Source organism: Mesoplodon densirostris, chromosome 17 (genome assembly GCF_025265405.1).
Source record: "Mesoplodon densirostris isolate mMesDen1 chromosome 17, mMesDen1 primary haplotype, whole genome shotgun sequence".
In the NCBI taxonomy this organism is placed as follows: Eukaryota; Metazoa; Chordata; class Mammalia; order Artiodactyla; family Ziphiidae; genus Mesoplodon; species Mesoplodon densirostris.
This window is the reverse complement of record NC_082677.1, coordinates 65,454,678-65,473,287: the sequence shown is the minus strand read 5'-3', so window position 1 is coordinate 65,473,287 and position 18,610 is coordinate 65,454,678. Positions and strand designations below refer to the sequence as shown.

The following is an 18,610-nucleotide window of genomic DNA, read 5'->3' as shown; positions in this document are numbered from 1 at the left end:
TATGTTCATCGCTTTTATGTTTGGTTTCCACAGAAGTTAAGTGAAAAAAACCTTCTTGACCACATTTTCACATGCGATTCTCTACTTAAATGTAATGAAAACGTTGTTTTTAAAACAAATTGTGACGGGCGATGAAAAGTGGATACTGTACAGTAATGTGGAAAGGAAGAGATCGTGGGGCAAGCGAAATGCGCCACCACCAACCACACCAAAGGCCAGTCTTCATCCAAAGAAGGTGATGTTGTGTATATGGTGGGATTGGAAGGGAGGCCTCTATTATGAGCTCCTTCTGGAAAACCAAATGACTAATTCCAACAAGTACTGCTCCCAATTAGACCAACTGAAAGCAGCACTCGATGAAAAGCGTCCAGAATTAGTCAACAGAAAACGCATAATCTTCCATCAGGATAACACAAAACCGCATGTTTCTTTGATGACCGGGCAAAAACTGTTACAGCTTGGCTGGGAAGTTCTGATTCATCCACCATACTCACCAGACATTGCACACCTTCAGATTTCCATTTATTTTGGTCTTTACAAAATTCTCTTAATGGAAAAAATTTCAATTCCCTGTAAGACTGTAAAAGGCACCTGGAACAGTTCTTTGCTCGAAAAGATAAAAAGTTTTGGGAAGATGGAATTATGTAGTTGCCTGAGAAATGGCAGAAGGTAGTGGCACAAAAGGGTGAATACGTTGTTCAATAAAGTTCATGGTGAAAATGAAAAATGTGTCTTTTATTTTTACTTAAAAACTGAAGGCACTTTTTGGCCAACCCAATACAGAAATACCAAATCACTATGTTGTGCACCAGGAACACACATAGTGTCGTAGGCCAATTATGCTTCAAAAACAAAGTAACTCATAGCAAAACAGAACGATTTGTGGCTACCAAAGGCAGGGGTGTCTGGGGGTTGGGGGAGAAATTGGATGAAGGTAGTCAAAATGTACAAACTTCCAGTTATAAGTACATGATAAATACAATGGACACTGCTGTATGTTAAACATGAAAGTTAAGAGAGTAAATCCTAAGAGTCCTATTGCAAGGAAAAAAAATTTTTTCCTATTCTTTAATGTTCTATCTGTATGAGATGATGGATGGTCAGTAAACTTCCTGTGGTCATCATTTCATGATGCATGTAAGTCAAATCATTATGCTGTATACCTTAAACTTATGTAGTGCTGTATGTGAATTATCTCCATAAAATAGGAAGAGAAAAAAAAAGTTGTGCCAAAAAAAAAAATTCCTTAAAAAAAGTGGCCTAGCAAAAGCAATGTTTTTGGTGGAATAATACTTTAAAACTTAGAAATCAAATTGTTTCAAAAAATGTATTCTGTCTCTCTCTCCATATATAATAAACTCAACACTGTCAAATATATATTCATTTGTAGTACATTTTGGCATGCCAGATGGACAAAGATAGTATCTTGTACTTATTCTGCATAATGCTCAGGGCAGTGTTATGCAAATAAAGTGGTTTAAACCATAGTATTTGATGTTGACAGTGAAGACTTTTACACAAAGACAAAACTTGTAGAATCAACTTATTAAAAAGCTCTGTCAACACATTTCCCTCCATTGCCCCCCTATATACATATATACACATATATATGTAATTAGCCATAAACACTATTAAAATTTTCTTCACCCCATGTATAGTTTTGGTATTCATAAAAGGTCTATTATCATTATAAACTTTTTAAAAAAGAAAAGTGTTACTTAACAAATACTTATTATATGCCTGATCACTTTCTATATTTTTTATATTTTAAATACATGTGCTAAAAAAAATCACAATTGTGAGTCACAAAATCATACTGTCACCATTTACAGGCAAGAGAGTCTCCTGTGGAAGGCAAAGACACAAAGTGCTCAGGGTCTATGCTGTAAGTTCTGTAATACACACACTGTACGAGCACTTCAGACACGGGCAAGAAAGCAATGGAAAAATGGAAATGCAATACTAGATTAGCTAATATATAATTTTTCTAGATATGGGAAGGCAAGTGAGTCTAATGCCTAAGAAATCATGTGGCAGTATACTGATTTACAAAGTCAGAAAATGCTTGGGTCTCATTTCTATTTCTGTGATTTTTGGTGAAACTTTATTGTTGGTATTTTAGAGTTACTATGTAAAGAAACTTTACATTCATTACCTCACTAGTTATTATATTATACCCATATTCCAGACGAGAAAGGTGAGATGCAGAGAATGCTAACTTGCTCCTAAATCATATGACTAGTAAGTACTGAAGCTCAGCTTTAACCAGATTAACAATTAATGGTCTTCATAGATAAGATCAGTATGCCCAGTAAAATTAAATACTGACTGAGAGCAATTATAATATATACAGTGTTTGTTATGTTCATTGTAAACCTAAGGATGCACGTACTTAGAATTAAGAACAAAACAAAATTTTCCATCCAAAACCAGAGAAAAACCCTCTAAGATTTCATTTGCAGAAGATGTAAAGACATCTGGTAAGATGAAAACATTAAGATGTACTGAATTATCAATATGGTGTAGGACTTCCACATTCGAATTACTAATTTTTAAGGGCTGCTCCTAGAAAAGCATGAAAAACAACACTCCTAAATGTTTTAAGTAAAGGTTTATAATGTTTCTCTGGGGTAATTTTACTAAGTAATTTTAAGATAGCTGTAATTATGGTCGTCTTCATCTATTTTTACTGTCTTAAAGGCAGAGCTGAATCAACATCATCCTAGACAGATGCAGCAAACCTCTCATAAAGATCAGTCTCCCAAGTCCCCACAGCAACTTGCTGTAGTAATGAACACATTCTGGTTGGGATCCTACTGCAACATCCCTTTCTCTGTTCTAAATTTCACAAGGCAGGAGCTATCCTGCCTTACCAGAACAAACAAAATCACAAGAGAAATATGTCCTCATATTTGTTATATGCCCAACAAACAGTAATAAATGCTTCCTCAAAAGATACACTTTATGTATCTCTTTGTTCCTTGACTAAATGTTATCTTTCTCTGTGACAGAGGTAACATTTACTAACTCATGTTGGGAAATTCATTTCACTTTCTGATCATTTACATAGCATTGTTGGAAAATGGAAAAGCAGGAAGAGAAGATAGAAGTTGTTTCAAAATATGAAAGAGGTAGTTCCATTTATTTTTCTTAGAGTAAAATGTTCCAGGACAGCAGTTTTCAGATTGTGTGTGATGAGATCAATTTAGGGGATCAAGAGGAACACTTAAAAACAATGAAATAAAACAGAAAAGAATAAAACAGAAAATATAATACCAGCAACAGACCAAGTGTAACTGTTGTTTCACGAAATTTTGGTTTCAGTTATATGTATTTATGCCTGTATGTACAATGCAAAATGTATTCCTGAGAGCCATGATTCAGAAAATGTAAAAGCCACTGCTAAGTGAATACAAAGAAGTAGAGTTATTGTTTTTAATATTTTGTTTTTTCACAGATAATAACAATTTTAAAAAATGATAAGACAGGGCCTCCCTGGTGGCGCAAGTGGTTGAGAGTCCGCCTGCCGATGCAGGGGATATGGGTTCGTGCCCCGGTCTGGGAGGATCCCATATGCCGCGGAGCGGCTGGGCCCGTGGGCCATGGCCGCTGAGCCTGAGCGTCCGGAGCCTGTGCTCCGCAACGGGGGAGGCCACAACAGTGAGAGGCCCGCATACCGCAAAAAAAAAAAAAAAAAAAAAAAAAAAAAAATGATAAGACAGGGTTTCCCTGGTGGCTCAGTGGTTGAGAGTCCGCCTGCTGATGCAGGGGACACGGGTTCGTGCCCTGGGCCAGGAAGATCCCACATGCCGCGGAGTGGCTAGACCCGTGAGCCATGGCCGCTGAGCCTGTGCGTCCGGAGCCTGTGCTCCACAACGGGAGAGGCCACAACAGTGAGAGGCCCGCGTACCGCAAAAAAAAAAAAAAAAAAAAAAGATAAGACATTGATGAAAGAAACTGAAGAAGACACAAATTAATCAAAGGCTCTTCTGTACTCATGGGCTAGAAGAATATTGTTAAAATGTCCATACTACCCATAGCAATCTACAGATTCAATGCAATCCCCATCAAAATTCCAATGGCATTTTTCACATAAATATAACAAATAATCCTAATATTGTAAGGGATCACAAAAAACCTCAAATAGCCAAAGGAATCTTAAGAAAGAAGAACCAAGCTGGAGGCATCACACTTCCTGATTTCAAGCTATATTACAAATCTATACCAATCAAAACAGTATGGTATTAACATAAAAACAGACACATAGATCCATGGAACAGACTAGAGAACCCAGAAATAAGCCCATACATATATAGTCAACTAATTTACAACAAAGGAGCCAAGCATATGCCAATGGGGAAAGGATAGTTTCTTCAGTAACTGGTGCTGGGAAAACTGAACAGCCATATGTAGAAGAATGGAACTGGAATATTACCTTATACCACACACAAAAATCAACTCAAAAATGGATCTAAAGCTTTGAACGTAAGACCTGAAACCATAAAACTCCTAGAAGAAAACATAGGGAGTAAGCTCCTTGACACTGGTCTTGGTAATAATTTTTTGGATTTGACACAAAGAGCAAAGGCAACAAGAGCAAATAAAAACAAACGGGACTACACCAAACTAAAAAGCTCCTGTACAACAAAGGAAACCATCAACCAAATGAAAAGGCAATCTACAGAATGAAAGAAAATATTTGCAAATCATATATCTTATAAGGGATTAATACCTGAAATATAAAAAGGACTCATACAACTCAATAGAAAAAAATCCAATTAAAAAATGGGCAGAGGATCTGAACAGACATTTTTCCAAAGGAGACATACAGGTGGCCAAGAAGTACATGAAAAGGTGCTCAACACTGATAATCAGGGAAATGCATATCAAAGTCACAATGAGATATCACCTGTTAGAATGACTATCACCAAAAAGACAAAAAATAAACAAGTGTTGGTGAGAATGTGGAGAAAAGAAAACCCCTGTGCACAGTGGGTAGGCATGTAAATTGGTGCAGCCACCATGGAAAACAGTATGGAGGTTCCTCAAAATATTAAAAATAGAACATCTAGCAATGTCACTTCTGTATTTACCCAAAGAAAACAAAATCACTATCTCGAAGAGATATCTGCACCCTCAAGTTCACTGCGGCATTATTTGCAATAGTCAGGACATGGAAACAACCTAAGTGTCCGCTGATGGACGAACTGATAAAGAAAATGTTATATATATATATAGATCAGAATATTATTAAATCATAAAAAAGAAGGAAATCCTGTCATTTGAGACAATTTGGATGGACCTAAAGGGCATTATGCTAAGTGAAATAAGTCAGACAGAAAAAACACAAATAACGGTATAATTCCACTTATATACAGAATCTTAAAACAAACAAACCACAAAACTGAACTCACAGATACAGAGAACAGATGGGGTGGAGGGTGAAATGGGTGAAGGCAGTAAAAAGGTACAAACTGCCAGTTATAAGATAAATGATAAGTAAGTCCTGGGGCTGGTGTACAGCACAGCGCCTACAGGTAACAATATGTTATTGGATGCCTGAAACCTGCCAAGGTAGTAAATCATAAATGCTGACATCACACACACACACACACACACACACACAATTGTAACTGTGTGTGGTGACAGACGTTAAATAGACTTACTGTGGTGACCATTTTGCAATATATGCATATATCAAATCATTATGTTTTATGGGAAATAACTCCTAAATGTTTAAAGTAAAGGTTTACAATGTTTGTCTTGCATAATTTTACTGAGTGAAAAAACCGTAAAACTATTACAATGTTATATGTCAATTGTATCTCAATAAAAATGAACTTTAAAAACCCGCAAAATAATTAATTACCACATTTCTCCATAAAATATCAATTTGGTTTGTTTTCAAAACAAAAAAACAAAAGAAAACCAACAATCTATCCAATTCCACCAGTGAATATATTTCAGCAGTTTGATTAAAAAGAATGTATAATTTACAAGTATACTTTATTCACATGCTGTAATCTATTTTAAATAGCTTATTCAGATAGAGCTTTTAGCAATGTGTGATAAGTACATTTCCAACATTAAGTAATAAAATGCATCAAACTCCAAAGAATTCCAATGCTGCTTTATTATTGGATTTCCCAAACCATGCCTTCGATATAATATGCTGCTGACATTTGATTCGGATACCCAATAACCTTATTCTGACTCACATGCTGGAAAAAAATCTTATTTCATAGCAGTGACCTTTAATTTAAACTGAAATTTATTAAAAATCAGGCTAATGTGATGTGTTTTTTAGTAGAATTTTCCTACAAGAATAAAAGATGAATAGTTGAAATACTAGGTCCGACATTTCCAAAGAGGTTCCAATCTTTTAGAAGTACATAAACAGTATTTAGTATATACCATGTCAAAATCTTAGCAACTAGAAATATGCTCTTTTAATATATTTTGATAAACTTAAACTTTATCAATATACTTATATTTTACTTATATACTTTACTGAAATGCAAATGTCTAAAATCACAGATTGCGTATGGTGTACATAGTTTTATGTAAAGATCACTGCTTAGAAATGTGTAAATATATAATCTATGCATTTTAATGTGTCATATATAATTTCTGAAAAGATGGCGTACAGAATTAAATCACTCAAGTGTACTGTTACTGGAAAATTTTAACAAATAAAAAGATTCCAACTTTGTTGGCTCTTCCTGTTGGTTGTGTCATCCAGAGATATTTTATTAGTTCCTCCTTCTTAGTGTTTATCTGTTAATTATCTGACTTTTTCCTAAAGGAGAGTTAGAAAGTCAATGTCATCCACCTGCCTGGGGCCTAAATACTTCTCTTTCAGTGGTCAGTCAAATCACCTTTCAAATCATCCATCTGTTCCATTTGTCTGAGGATTTATCAATATTCAGGGATAGCTGATATCTTTTGTCTGTGTGCAGCGGAATTGTTGGCTGGCTATTTAAATCCTTTCTGCCCCTCCACCTTTTTAAAAAAAAACAACATTGTAATGATTCCCCTGATTAGAGATTTTATTGATACAATTATCACAAACCCCTAAATAGATAAGATTTGCAGGTCACAGGCTGCTGATTCTTTAAGGTTCATACTCAACTACTTTTCCCCTTATTGTGCCAATGAGACAGAAGTGTTCTCAGAACGTAGGGTTGGTGGGAGATCATCTGCTTCATCTACAAAGTGAACTTAAAAAATTCTAATCCTGGGATGGTAAAAGGAAATGGCTCTACTGTAATATTCTAATTTTACAATGCAGCAAAACCAAGTTTCCTTTTCAGGAAAAAACTCTGGGCTATAAAAAGTGACTCACAGCTATTAGGCTCTGTACCTTGGAGGAGCTTTCAATTACAATTATGGTCTCTGGAGGTATCAAACTGGGAAGGAGGTGTTTGGGGAAGAAGGAATTGGTGGCAGACTCCAGAAATCACTCATTGGGACAAACATCATTGGATGTATTTCCTGGTTTCAGCTCCACAGTGCCAATCTGCTGTGGGTCATGATCTATGTGTTAGCAATTGGCAATCTGCCTCTACCTTAGATTGGGCTTTTAGGGCAACTTACTGTGAGGAGAAAATGTGCAAACGATCAGCTGGGTCTCTTAAAAGTGATCACTTAAATGATACAGAAATATGAAATAATAATAGTAAAAAAAACCCCAGTAACTTATTCACTTTGGGTAGTACAAATAACCACCCTTTCCCCATTTTTCTTCTCAGTCTTAAATGCACCATGCCACATAAAAATAAGTAATGAAATGGCTATCCTGAAATGAAAAGGCCATCTAGTGCAGTATTTATGAACCTTGAGGGAAAAGAAATGCCCGATCAGAAAGGACCCAAAGGTAGGCTAATGAGGTAGATACGGTGCAGGTTCTGGGAAGCCAAAATATTTATTGTTGCATAACTCTTAAAATGTCCAATAAAGGACTATTCAAGAGTCTGTTGTCCATTAAAGGACATTGGCTCCTAAAGCCTGGATAATGAAGGTGCTTTTAAATGATTAGGGTATTAAAGTTTTCAATGCTTTACCTGATGTAGAACTTCTTCATAGAAAATTAGTAAGTCAAAAGTGTTTAAGAGTATTTTAGAAGTAGTTTTGTAAATAGTTTTTTCTGCTGTTGTTGCTTGTTTGCCTTTTATTGCTCTGTGATTAATAATAAAAGGGGGCTTTGAAATAATGCAAAAACAAAAAAATAAAAAAATAAATAAAATGCACCATGCCTTCTAGCCTAATGCAATGTATAAACTCTCCTCTAGGTTCCTTACAAATGTCAAGTTCTATCCTTGGCCATATTCATTTCTAATTTCTATTCCTGGCCATTCACTTCTACCTCTCTACACACTACCCAGCAGGGTTCATCTGCTCTCCACATGTGAATTATACAGATGATTTCGAGCCTTTACACTCATACATAAACTGAACTTTCAGGCTTTAGTCCAGTATTCTAATTGCTTATTAGGTGCATCTATCTGGATGATTACAATCTCCACAGCCAAAACAATCTCCCCCAGCTATTCCTCTCTAATCCTATTCACTCGTGTTCAAAATGTCAAGGTTACTTTTGACCTTTCCCTCTTCTTCTTCCACTAAGATTGATTAATGGATTCTTTACAACATTATCGGCATCCATGCTTGCCATGCCAATTCCGAATCTTTCTCCTTCATGTAGAAATGAGATGATGACAAGACAACTCTTTCTTCTGACTCTGGTCTATTACCACTAAGCCATCTATCATATCACCACCATATTTCTATTCTTATAACAATTCTGATCATGGCCCTTGACTGCAAGAGCAAGTCCAAAGTCTTTAACCTTCTGTAATTTAGCTTTATGTATTTTACCTCTTCTCACACTTCTATATAAATTCCTGGTTTGGCCAACCTGGTCTATTTAACAGCCAGTGAACCCATCCTATGCATTTCCCATGCCATGTCCTCCGTCTGGAAGACACCATGCTTCTGATTCTTAAAGTCTGTTATTAAACTTCACCTCTTCCCTGGTCGCCCCTAGTAGATAGAAGTACTCTCACAGAACGTTAGAGTGGAAGGGAGGTCGGCTACTCCAGCTGCAAACTGGGCTTTAAAGAGTCACCTCCTCCATCTATAAAATTCAAATGCTTGGGGAAACTGAGGCCACTAAAATAATTTTCTCTTTGAACACTAATATTTTTCCAACACATTTTTCTTGATTGATTCCTATGTGCCAGGAGCCATTCTAGCCACATGGGATTACAGTTGAATAAGAAAGACGGACTGTACTTAAATTAAACTCTGATGAGCACTACCAGAAGAGGGGAAGCACAGGGTGCCACTGATGTCTGAAACATGAGTGGCTGAGGGAAGGGGTGAGGCATGAGGTTAATACAGTGTGGGAAGACAAGATGGAATAAAGTCAGTCTGGGAAGATGAGGAAGGCTTCCCTGAGGAGGAAATCTTCTAAGCAGGGGCCAAAAAGTAGGAATTAACTCTGCAAAAGGTGGGTGATTTCTGCATGTAGAAGGAAAGCCCAGAGATAGGCACTTTCATGGAACTAAAAGAAGGTCTGGGTGCTGGAATCCAAGGGGCGAGGAAGGTTGCCAGAGGTGAAGGTGGAAAGGCAGGGAGGGATAAGAGCATTGCTGGGCCTGGGAAGGTCATGTTGAAGATTTCTGGGTTTTATCCTAAGAACAGGCATTGGGTTGCATGTTCCAAGGTACTTCAAGTCAGGACCATGGCTTACCCTGGGAGGAATGGGAGAAGCAACTATGAAATTAGAAAGAACTTGCGTTTTATTTCAATTGAAACATTTTCTGTATCCTTGTCACTCTTCCCTATGTGTCTGATCTCATCCAAAGTCAATTTAAAAAAAGAAAGCATGTGAATTTATAAAAACCACCATTTTAGCTAGCTGGCTTGGCTTGGACAGGAGCTTGTGTAGGTACAGGTAACCTGTGCTTTTCAAAAGTTGCTTCGTGACACTTCACTTTTAGGAAGGACCTACGTTAGTACCTGTTTTTGATAACCAAAAGAAATCAGAAGATGATTTTTGCTTTTATGAAAAAAGGCAAAAAGTGAAAATAGCATCCAGCATTTGGTTTGTTGTGAGCAGTTGAGAGGTAGCACGTACCCCATCAGGGAGAAAGGCACCTCCAAGTTCCTTCCCCAGGAGCCACACTCAGCACCTCAGCATCAAGCTGCCATAGCTTTGAACTGTGTCTGTGAGCATCTACGCTTTATCTAGATTTTTTTTTTTTTTTTGGAGCATCTGTAAGCAAGATGCGTCCTAAGGTAATTGCTTCTTCACTTTATGCCATTTTGGCTTAGGAAAGGTTCACAGGAACTCTCTACTTTCAGATTGCAGGGGGGAACCTGTATATGGATGTCCGTGAACCTACAGACACTTAAGGGAGGAGGGACCTGTGTTATACTTTTTATAAGCAAAACATTCCATACAAGAACAATCCAGGGAAAAGCTCCATTTCACTGTCAGCCGTGCATTGGTGCTACAGTTAAAGTTCAATGTTCATTCTCTTGCCCTTTCCCATAAGATCTTTAATAAGAGAAAATATTTTAAGAGAATACCAACAAAATTTTTCCAAGGACTGTTTTAGTCACCACTGCTTTTTTAGTATCACCTTGTCTATACTAGGTAATGACTTTCAAAATGCAATCAAATTTAGTTCCTCTCAAATTACATTTATATCAAGGATAAAACTTTAAGCAGACAGGGTGACAAAGTTAAAGAACAGCTGGGATTTTGAAGCAATTTTTGTGTTCAAGGTATTGTGTTGGACACTTTAAAATATATTACCTCATTTTATCCTAACAAAGACTCTTGAGAAGTGCATGCTATACTCTAATTCACAGACAAGGAAGATGGAGCTCAGAGAAGCAAGCATTTCCCCAAATATATACACCTTAGACCTACACTGTCCAATATGGTAGCCTGGAGCCACATGTGGCTGTTGAGCAACTGAAATACAGCTAGTCTGAACTGAGATGTGCAGTAAGTGTAAACTGAACACCAGATTCTGAAAATTTAGTATGAAAAAGAAAACTATTAAAGTATCTCAATTTTTGAATACTGATTACACATTGAAATGACAATATTTTAGATAGAGTAGGTTAAATAAAATACAATATTAAAATTAATTTTACCTGCTTCACACTTTTAAAAAAAAATCAGCTAGTAGACATTTCAAAATTACACACATGGCCCACAACTATATTTGAATTGAAGAGCGCAACCCTAGACCTGGATTGCTGAATTTGCCAATAAACATCAAGGTCAAAGCCAGAGTGGTATAGAAGAAAAGAAGAATACGTGGATTCATGCAGATCTTGGTTTAAATCTCTTCTCCACCAATGACTAGTTTTGGGTGAAATATCAACCCTCTCTGCACTTCCCTTATGTCATCTGCATTATGGTGATATTAAATATCCCCAAACAACTCTTGTATATAATATGCAAAGCAGTAACTGGCAGAGGGGAGGGAGCAACTACGAATACCTCCTACAGCAACTGATTAATTTAAAAACTGATTCCCAAAAAGAGAAGAAAATTCACTTATTTGAAAATCACATTTTATTCTCTTTAAGTGGGAAAAGTTAAAGAACCAACACATTGAATGCCTGCTTTAGCATAATATGTGCATAACATACACTATATTGTAAAATACATAGTATACACAGATTCCTTCTTTCTTTCAACGTTGTTTATAATATGCTATAGGCCGGGAGGCCAGATGATGAGATTAGGGTGAAGTAAAAAATATCAGGACACAGAATGGCCCAAGTGGTTCTTAAGGACACAATGGATGAATTCTAGTGAAAGAGTTTATAAACTACACTTCAGCTGGTCTTTTCAACTTTCACATCAGGAACTGAGACTAGTGAGTAAATGACATCTGGGCAAATAGAATTTTACTCTTTTTTTCCTTCCTGGGTCACAGTGCAAACAAATAAATTGTTCCAATACACTACGTTTAGACTAACTCATTATTAGTAATCTCTACTAAATCATAAGAAACTACAAAATCATATGCACTACACTATCCAATGACATTTTACCATATTCTGTCCCCTAGGCTTGTGTCAAGAAGTTCGCCCTGGGCATGTGACTTTTATCAATGCACGTATTATCTGTATATGTTTAAATATAAAGGGTGGAGGAGTTGGGGCAGTTACTTTATTATTTGATGTATGTATATCGCCTAAGATTGACATGTGACAGTGTGTTAGATTGTCCTGTTTTGTATGTTTTTTTTTTTAAGTAGTATGAAGGGGGAATTAAAGATTTGAGTCACTTGAATGTAGCCTCTTAAATATCAGATACTTAGTAAATTTAACACCAAAATTGTTCCTATGTTAACTATAACAATTAACTGTCAAGAAAATGAGACTGAAGAAGTAAGAAGCTATCAGATTCACAGATCTCAGAACACCATGAGAGGCTATAAAAATATTCACTTTATTCTAGTTTGAAATTTAATAGAAGAAGTAACATACCAAATTTTAGGTTAGCTATTAAAGTGCATATTCAGTGAATTAAGTGGGGAGAGCTGCAGGAGAGGGCCTCCCCTTTGATCTCATATGTGGCATTAAAAATGTGCTTCTTCTAATGAATTTTTGAGCAACCCCTGAGTATATGTGCCTTAGTATTTGCTCTTTCAAAGTGAGTAGACTCAAACTGACTAAAAATGAGACTACGTCTACAGTACACTTACAACTAGTTTTCAGCAAATGTCTGCAAATTTAGGGTTATAGGTAGAATTGGGTAAGAAAAACAAAATTACACTAAATCAAAATTATTAGCAATTATTAACTAATAATAAGAATGAGACAAAGCAGTAACACGTAAACAGTAATTAGAAAAATTTGCTAAAACTCTGAACTGAGATATTACACTTCTGATTATTGAAATTATAGGAAAAAATATACTCAATCAACTTAAAACAAATATCATAAGCCATTTATGCTACCAGCCATATTTCCAAAATGCACACTTTAGAAAAAAAGAGTTCATATCAGGAAAGAGCTTATTTGCATTAACTTTAAATTAGCTAATATCTGAGTCACACCTTTGAAGAAACTTGCATTATTTCCAGGAATGCCTTTTTCCCTCCCTTTTCATTCTTTCTTTTTTTGTTTTTGAGGGGAATAAGGCAGCTGGACTAAAAAGAAAAAAAAAAGTTAAGTCGCATTTTTTAATGTGAATGGTATACTTGTGCTTCTATATACTAACTCAATCCCACTGAGCCATGTCTTCAAATAATTTGATAATCTGTCTTTAAAGTTTCATCTTAATTGGAGAGTTCATTTTTGTAAAACGCCTTGGCACCATTCAATCTTTTATGAAATGAGAAAGGTCTCTTTCCTTTGGACTTGACATTTTTAACCACGTACGTGTGAGCAATTTTTGCTGTCAAATACTGCAAAGGTAGGTTTTCTGTTGTTGTTCAATCTGAAAATGTCTCCACTATACTTGCACAGCTGCCCTCTTCCCAGCAGAAACCTACCCGCCCCTCTCCACCCCCCCCCCTGCAAGTTTTAAACTTTGTTTCCTTTGGGGTTCTGCACAAGCGCTACTAGTAATATCCAAGAGACAAAGAGCTGTGCTGTGGGTTCACGGGATGCCAAATTTGAGTTGTGAAACAAAGCACTCAAATTTGAGATTCAAGATGAGGAGGAGGAGGATGCTGGTAAAAAAAAAAAAAAATCATAAAGCGTAAGATCGCAGAGCCATCTCCCTAGACACCTCCTCCTGCCCACGGCCACCTTAGAGCGCGCGAGAGGGAGTTCTGGCCCCGGGACAGGGGCTGCCGGCCGCACCGCGAAGCCCCCTGCCCGCGCCCCCGGCCCTCTCACCGCTTCACTCGGATGATCTGGTCCCGCATGGGCTTGATGTCCTGGAAGCTCTGCTGGTTGACGAGGCTGTAGACGAGGATGAAGCCCTGGCCGTTCTTGATGTACAGGTCCCGCATGGAAGCGAACTGCTCGGTGCCCGCCGTGTCCAGGATCTCCAGCACCGACGGCGACGAGTCCACCTCGATCTCCTTGCGGTAGAAGTCCTCGATGGTGGGGTCGTATTTCTCGATGAAGGTGCCGGTCACGAACTGCACGGTCAGGGCGGATTTGCCGACCCCGCCCGAGCCCAGCACCACCACTTTGTACTCGCGCATCGTCCCTCCGCGGCCGCCGCCGCCGCCGCTGCCCGCGACATAGACCTACGCCCGCCGCGCTGCGCGCCCGGACCCTGCGCCGGCGGCCGGCCCCGCCGCCTCCCGCGGCCGCCCCCACCTCACGGCCGCCGCGGCCCCCCGGGCGCCGGCGGAGGGAGCAGCAGCCCTGGGCATGGGCCGAGCCGGGCGGCAATGCGGCACCGCGGGCGCCGGCAGGCACTGAGGGCGAGCAGGGAGTGTGAGCCAAGGAGCCGACGGAGCCGCCCGAACCGCGGGCCCGCAGTGCCGGCGGCCCCGCCCCTCGCGCCTCCACGCCCAGCTCCCCGCCCGCCGCCGCCGCCTCTCTTCCCGGCGCCGAAGCGCGCGCCCGAGCCCGAGCCGCTGCGCTGCTGGGGGCGGGGCCCGGCGGCCCGGGGCGGAGCCCGGCGGCGCAGCCCCGCCCCTGCTCCCTCCGTCGCCTAGGCGACCGGCCGCGCGCGCGCTCCCAGGAAGCTCGGCGCGGCGCGGAAGCCTCGGCCCGCGTGTAGATAAACAGCCACCTGGGTTACCCAACAACACCCCATCTCGTCTGCCCCGTTGAACCCCGGGGCCTGCGTACTGAGCATGCGCAGTTCTTCCTCCGGCGACGGGAGCCGCTTCTACCTGAGAACGCCACGTTCAGAATTTGGCGGAGACAAGATGTTGGAGGGGCCAGAGCAATCTCCGGGCTTTAACATGAGGCGGGGAGAAGAAGATACTGGCAAGGTCCAGAAGGAGGCCTTGGCACGAGGGCCTTGCTGGGCACCACCCAGTCTGTCAGCATTCCTGAGAGCTTTGGTTTTATCTTGTATAAACATAAGAAGCTTTAAGGGAGGAGCATAAATACAACGAAATGCAGCTTTGTTGTAAGCGTCAGGACACTGAGGGAGAAGTGACAGACACCCATCCAGCCCACTGCCCGAGGCGGCGAAGGCCAGAGACCAAGGAAGCCGGGCCCACGCTCTGTGACGTCGCCGGGGGCCCACCCACCTTCCCCAGCCCCGCCCTTCTTCAGTGCCTGATAAAAGTCGAGCTCTTCCCACGCCCTGTCAGCTACGGGCGCTTGGAAAACCGGGAGAGCGGATCCCCCAGCAGCAGCCAGAAGGCCCAGGGACAGACACCTCATAGCAACAGCCAGCCGGGGCATCTAGTAGGAAGCTGGGATTCATTCCAGCCAACCAGCCCGCGTTTTTGGACCCCGTGGTATTATTCTCGACCAATAGAGAGCCGCTTCATGCCACGTGACACTGACCCATCAGCCAATGGAGGAAAACTCTAGTCTCAGGCTCAGCCATCCCATCTGCCACTGTTGGCCAGGCTGGGCGTTTGCCTCTGCGCATACTCTGCCAGCCAATCATAGGTGAGCTGAAGAAAGACGGAGACTTGCGCTGAGCCAACCAGAATTCGTGGTTTCCTTGCCACCAAGGGCCGGTAGTAAGGAGACAAGGGCAGAGCTGGTGGGGTCTGGGAGGGGTCAGTGATTGAGGGGTGGGTCGCGGCACCCTATTCGGGCAAAGAAACAGGATGTGTTGCGGGCGAGAGTGATGGATTTCACTTTTAACGTCGTCTCCGTGGCATTCTGCCTAAATGATAGACACGGAAATAGTGCTGAGGGATGTGGGCTGAAAAGTGGGGTGAACTGACAAAACAGGGACTCTTTAGGGTGAGAAAATTTCGGGTGCTTAGACATACAGCAGCAGTTGCATGGGTTTTCCATGCGTGCCTCCTAAAAGGTTTTTAACAACTCAGTTTTGAAACTTACTGTTCTCTCTGTGGCATTAGATCTTAATTACACACTCTCTCCCACCTATAACGTCAAATTTAGGAGAAGTTATGTCCCTAAATATTCCTGGATTATATTTTGCAATAACTGGTAATCGGATTTACCTTCCTTAAACTATGTCCTTCTCGAACTAGTCTACACCCATCCATTACCATCTCACATTTCTTGGGAATAATAAGTTTCTATAGTTCTAACTAAGGTTTGATCATGGCATACCTTTTCAGCCTTCCTCTTCTGCACAAGGTCATCACGTAGAGAGGATTTTGGTCTGAGTTCATCAATAAAACAGATGTTCTTTTATCATCTTTTTTTTGGTCAATTATCAAACTACTACAAAGATGTACTCAGCTTTAGCAGTGTCCTACAGCCCTATCGCTCCATTATCTTAAAATGAATAACTTACCCTTGCATTATCTTGCTATAGTATAACACACCAAGTTTTTGCTTAAAATAATTGCGGGCAAGTGTCCTGTCAAAATATGTGGTAAACTATAACTCAATCATTATTTCTTGATTACTTATCAAAATATGAGTGTTATATTTGAGCCACCAGAATCAAGTGAAGTGAAGGCAGATTGCAAAAGAACTAAGAATCAAGAGGAAAGTTTTATGAGAATTGAAACCAAAGAGCATCTGATACCTCATTGTAAACTACTAATGTGAATAAGTGAATTAAAATTAAGAGCTCACATGGATTTGAAGTGAAGCTTCATATCTGAGCTTTTTTGGCAGGCATGTTTCAAGAGGATTTTGTTGGTGAATACAGTGTTGAACTAGCTTTTTAGAAGTCTCATATACTGTGTAAAACTTATATGCTTTTTGTGGTTTCTTTAGTAACAGCTACACTTCTTTCACGGAAAAAACATACTGTCTCTTTTAAGATCCAACTTTTGTATTGTAGTCATAAGAAATCCCTAGGTTTGTTAGGGGTTGAATAGCGCCAAGAAGCATCAAACTTCCTCTCTTTGTATGGATCACTACAACCTGTGTAGTACCTTGTATTACAGTGGAACTGAAAAACCATTCACTTTGCAAGAAGTAAAGGCCCAGTGACTTTTTTTTTTTTAAGAAATTTGCATTGGGATTGTGGGTCCAAATGTGGGTCCAGATTGTGGGTCCAGAATGTATCTTTAAGCAACTGCTTTCACTTTTTAGGTCCCCAAAAGTTGAGAAGCTCTGGACTGGAGTGCATCTGATAGAAGTTGTCACAAAAAAATAGTGAGTTGGTGCCCAGTTACTCCACTTAGCATAATAGAGAGAGGAGAGGTTTTTAAAGACATTTCTCAGTTTATTTTCCCTGACCTTTCATCAGTGCCAACTTTCTTGATAAGGAGAAGTGTAGAGACTGCAGCTCTTGGAGTAGTGTAGCTCATTTATATTTCTCATAATGACAGGCCTCAATTTTCATTCTCAGTGCTGCTATAAAGGTAGATTTTTAATCAATAAGACTCAAAAAAAACATGTTAAGTAGGAGCACATTTTCCTACCTATTCTGTCTTGGTAGTGACCTGATTTGAGGCTCTATGTGAAAGAGAAGAATTAGCTGCTAAAAGAAAGGATGTTGGGATGTGCAGAGAATTTTGAAGATTTGGGTGGGAATTGGGTGTGTATCTCCTGATCCCTTAATTGTGTTCATTGCTATGCTAGCATGAACTATCTATTCTGAGAGTGATTTTAGAAATAAAATGTCTCCATTCATTTGTTTGTGGGAAAGACAAAATAAAAATGAGATAAAATAAAATTGAATTTTCCCCAAGAGCTGTAAATCTGTATGATAGTGAAAGCTTAACAGTGTACACTGACACTTCAGGGTCTCTTTAGCTTCAGAAGTACATTGCTGGGAGAAAAAAAAAAAAAAGAAAAGAGGAAAACTTCATTTCTCCTCTCCCCTCTGAATCTGAGAATTATCTCACCTATGCCCGTATATCCTCAACTGTCACACTTGTGTTACCATGGAAACCCAGCTCCTTTCTTTGCTTCAGTGAAAGATGTTGGAAAAGGTGGGATGAAGTGGGAAATACGCTGTATTCTGGGACTTTCTGACAATAGCAAGAAGCAAGTATGCAAGGAATTTAATGTAAACAAGTTAGTAGAGGGCATTCATAATATGACCAGTGCTTTGCTTGGCTATAAGACCCTGATTCCTTTTGCTTCCTATAAAAGCCTACATATCTCTGATTAACCATAAAGGGGAAGGACAAGTCAAATACGTTTAGCACCTATGAAATGCTACTGGTAATTATAAAGAGAGCAGAAAACATTTTCTTGGCCTCTCAGGCTCCTAATACAGTTGAGAAACAGAAGTATATATGAAGAGTGGAAAGGAAGGGGCAAAATAAACGTGTGTCTCTTTTGAAAATGTGATACGTCTCAGCACTTTAGAAAAGAAAAAGAATTAGAATGCAGAAATTGAGTATGTAAACAAATCAATGAAAAAAACCTTTTAATAGAGAAAAGAAATTTTTCTTTTTTTAAAAAATTAATTAATTTTTGGCTGCATTGGGTCTTTGTTGCTGAGTACGGGCTTTCTCTAGTTGTGGCAAGCGGGGGCTACACTTCATTCTGGTGAGCGGGCTTCTCATGGTGGTGGCTTCTCTTGTTGCTGAGCATGGGC

The 18,610-nt window shown here is 39.7% G+C and overlaps 1 protein-coding gene across 1 annotated transcript in view; it reads right to left on the bottom strand.

Annotated features, from left to right (window-relative positions):
* The window catches only part of RAP2A (RAP2A, member of RAS oncogene family), a 36,525-nt gene extending 22,247 nt beyond the window's left edge, over positions 1 to 14,278 (bottom strand). The window contains exon 1 of the mRNA XM_060080101.1: positions 13,882 to 14,278. Within this exon, the coding sequence (XP_059936084.1) occupies positions 13,882 to 14,195 (314 nt within the window). The 5' untranslated portion in view covers positions 14,196 to 14,278. The remainder of the gene's footprint in view (positions 1 to 13,881) is intronic.
* Positions 14,279 to 18,610: the final 4,332 nt, after the last annotated feature.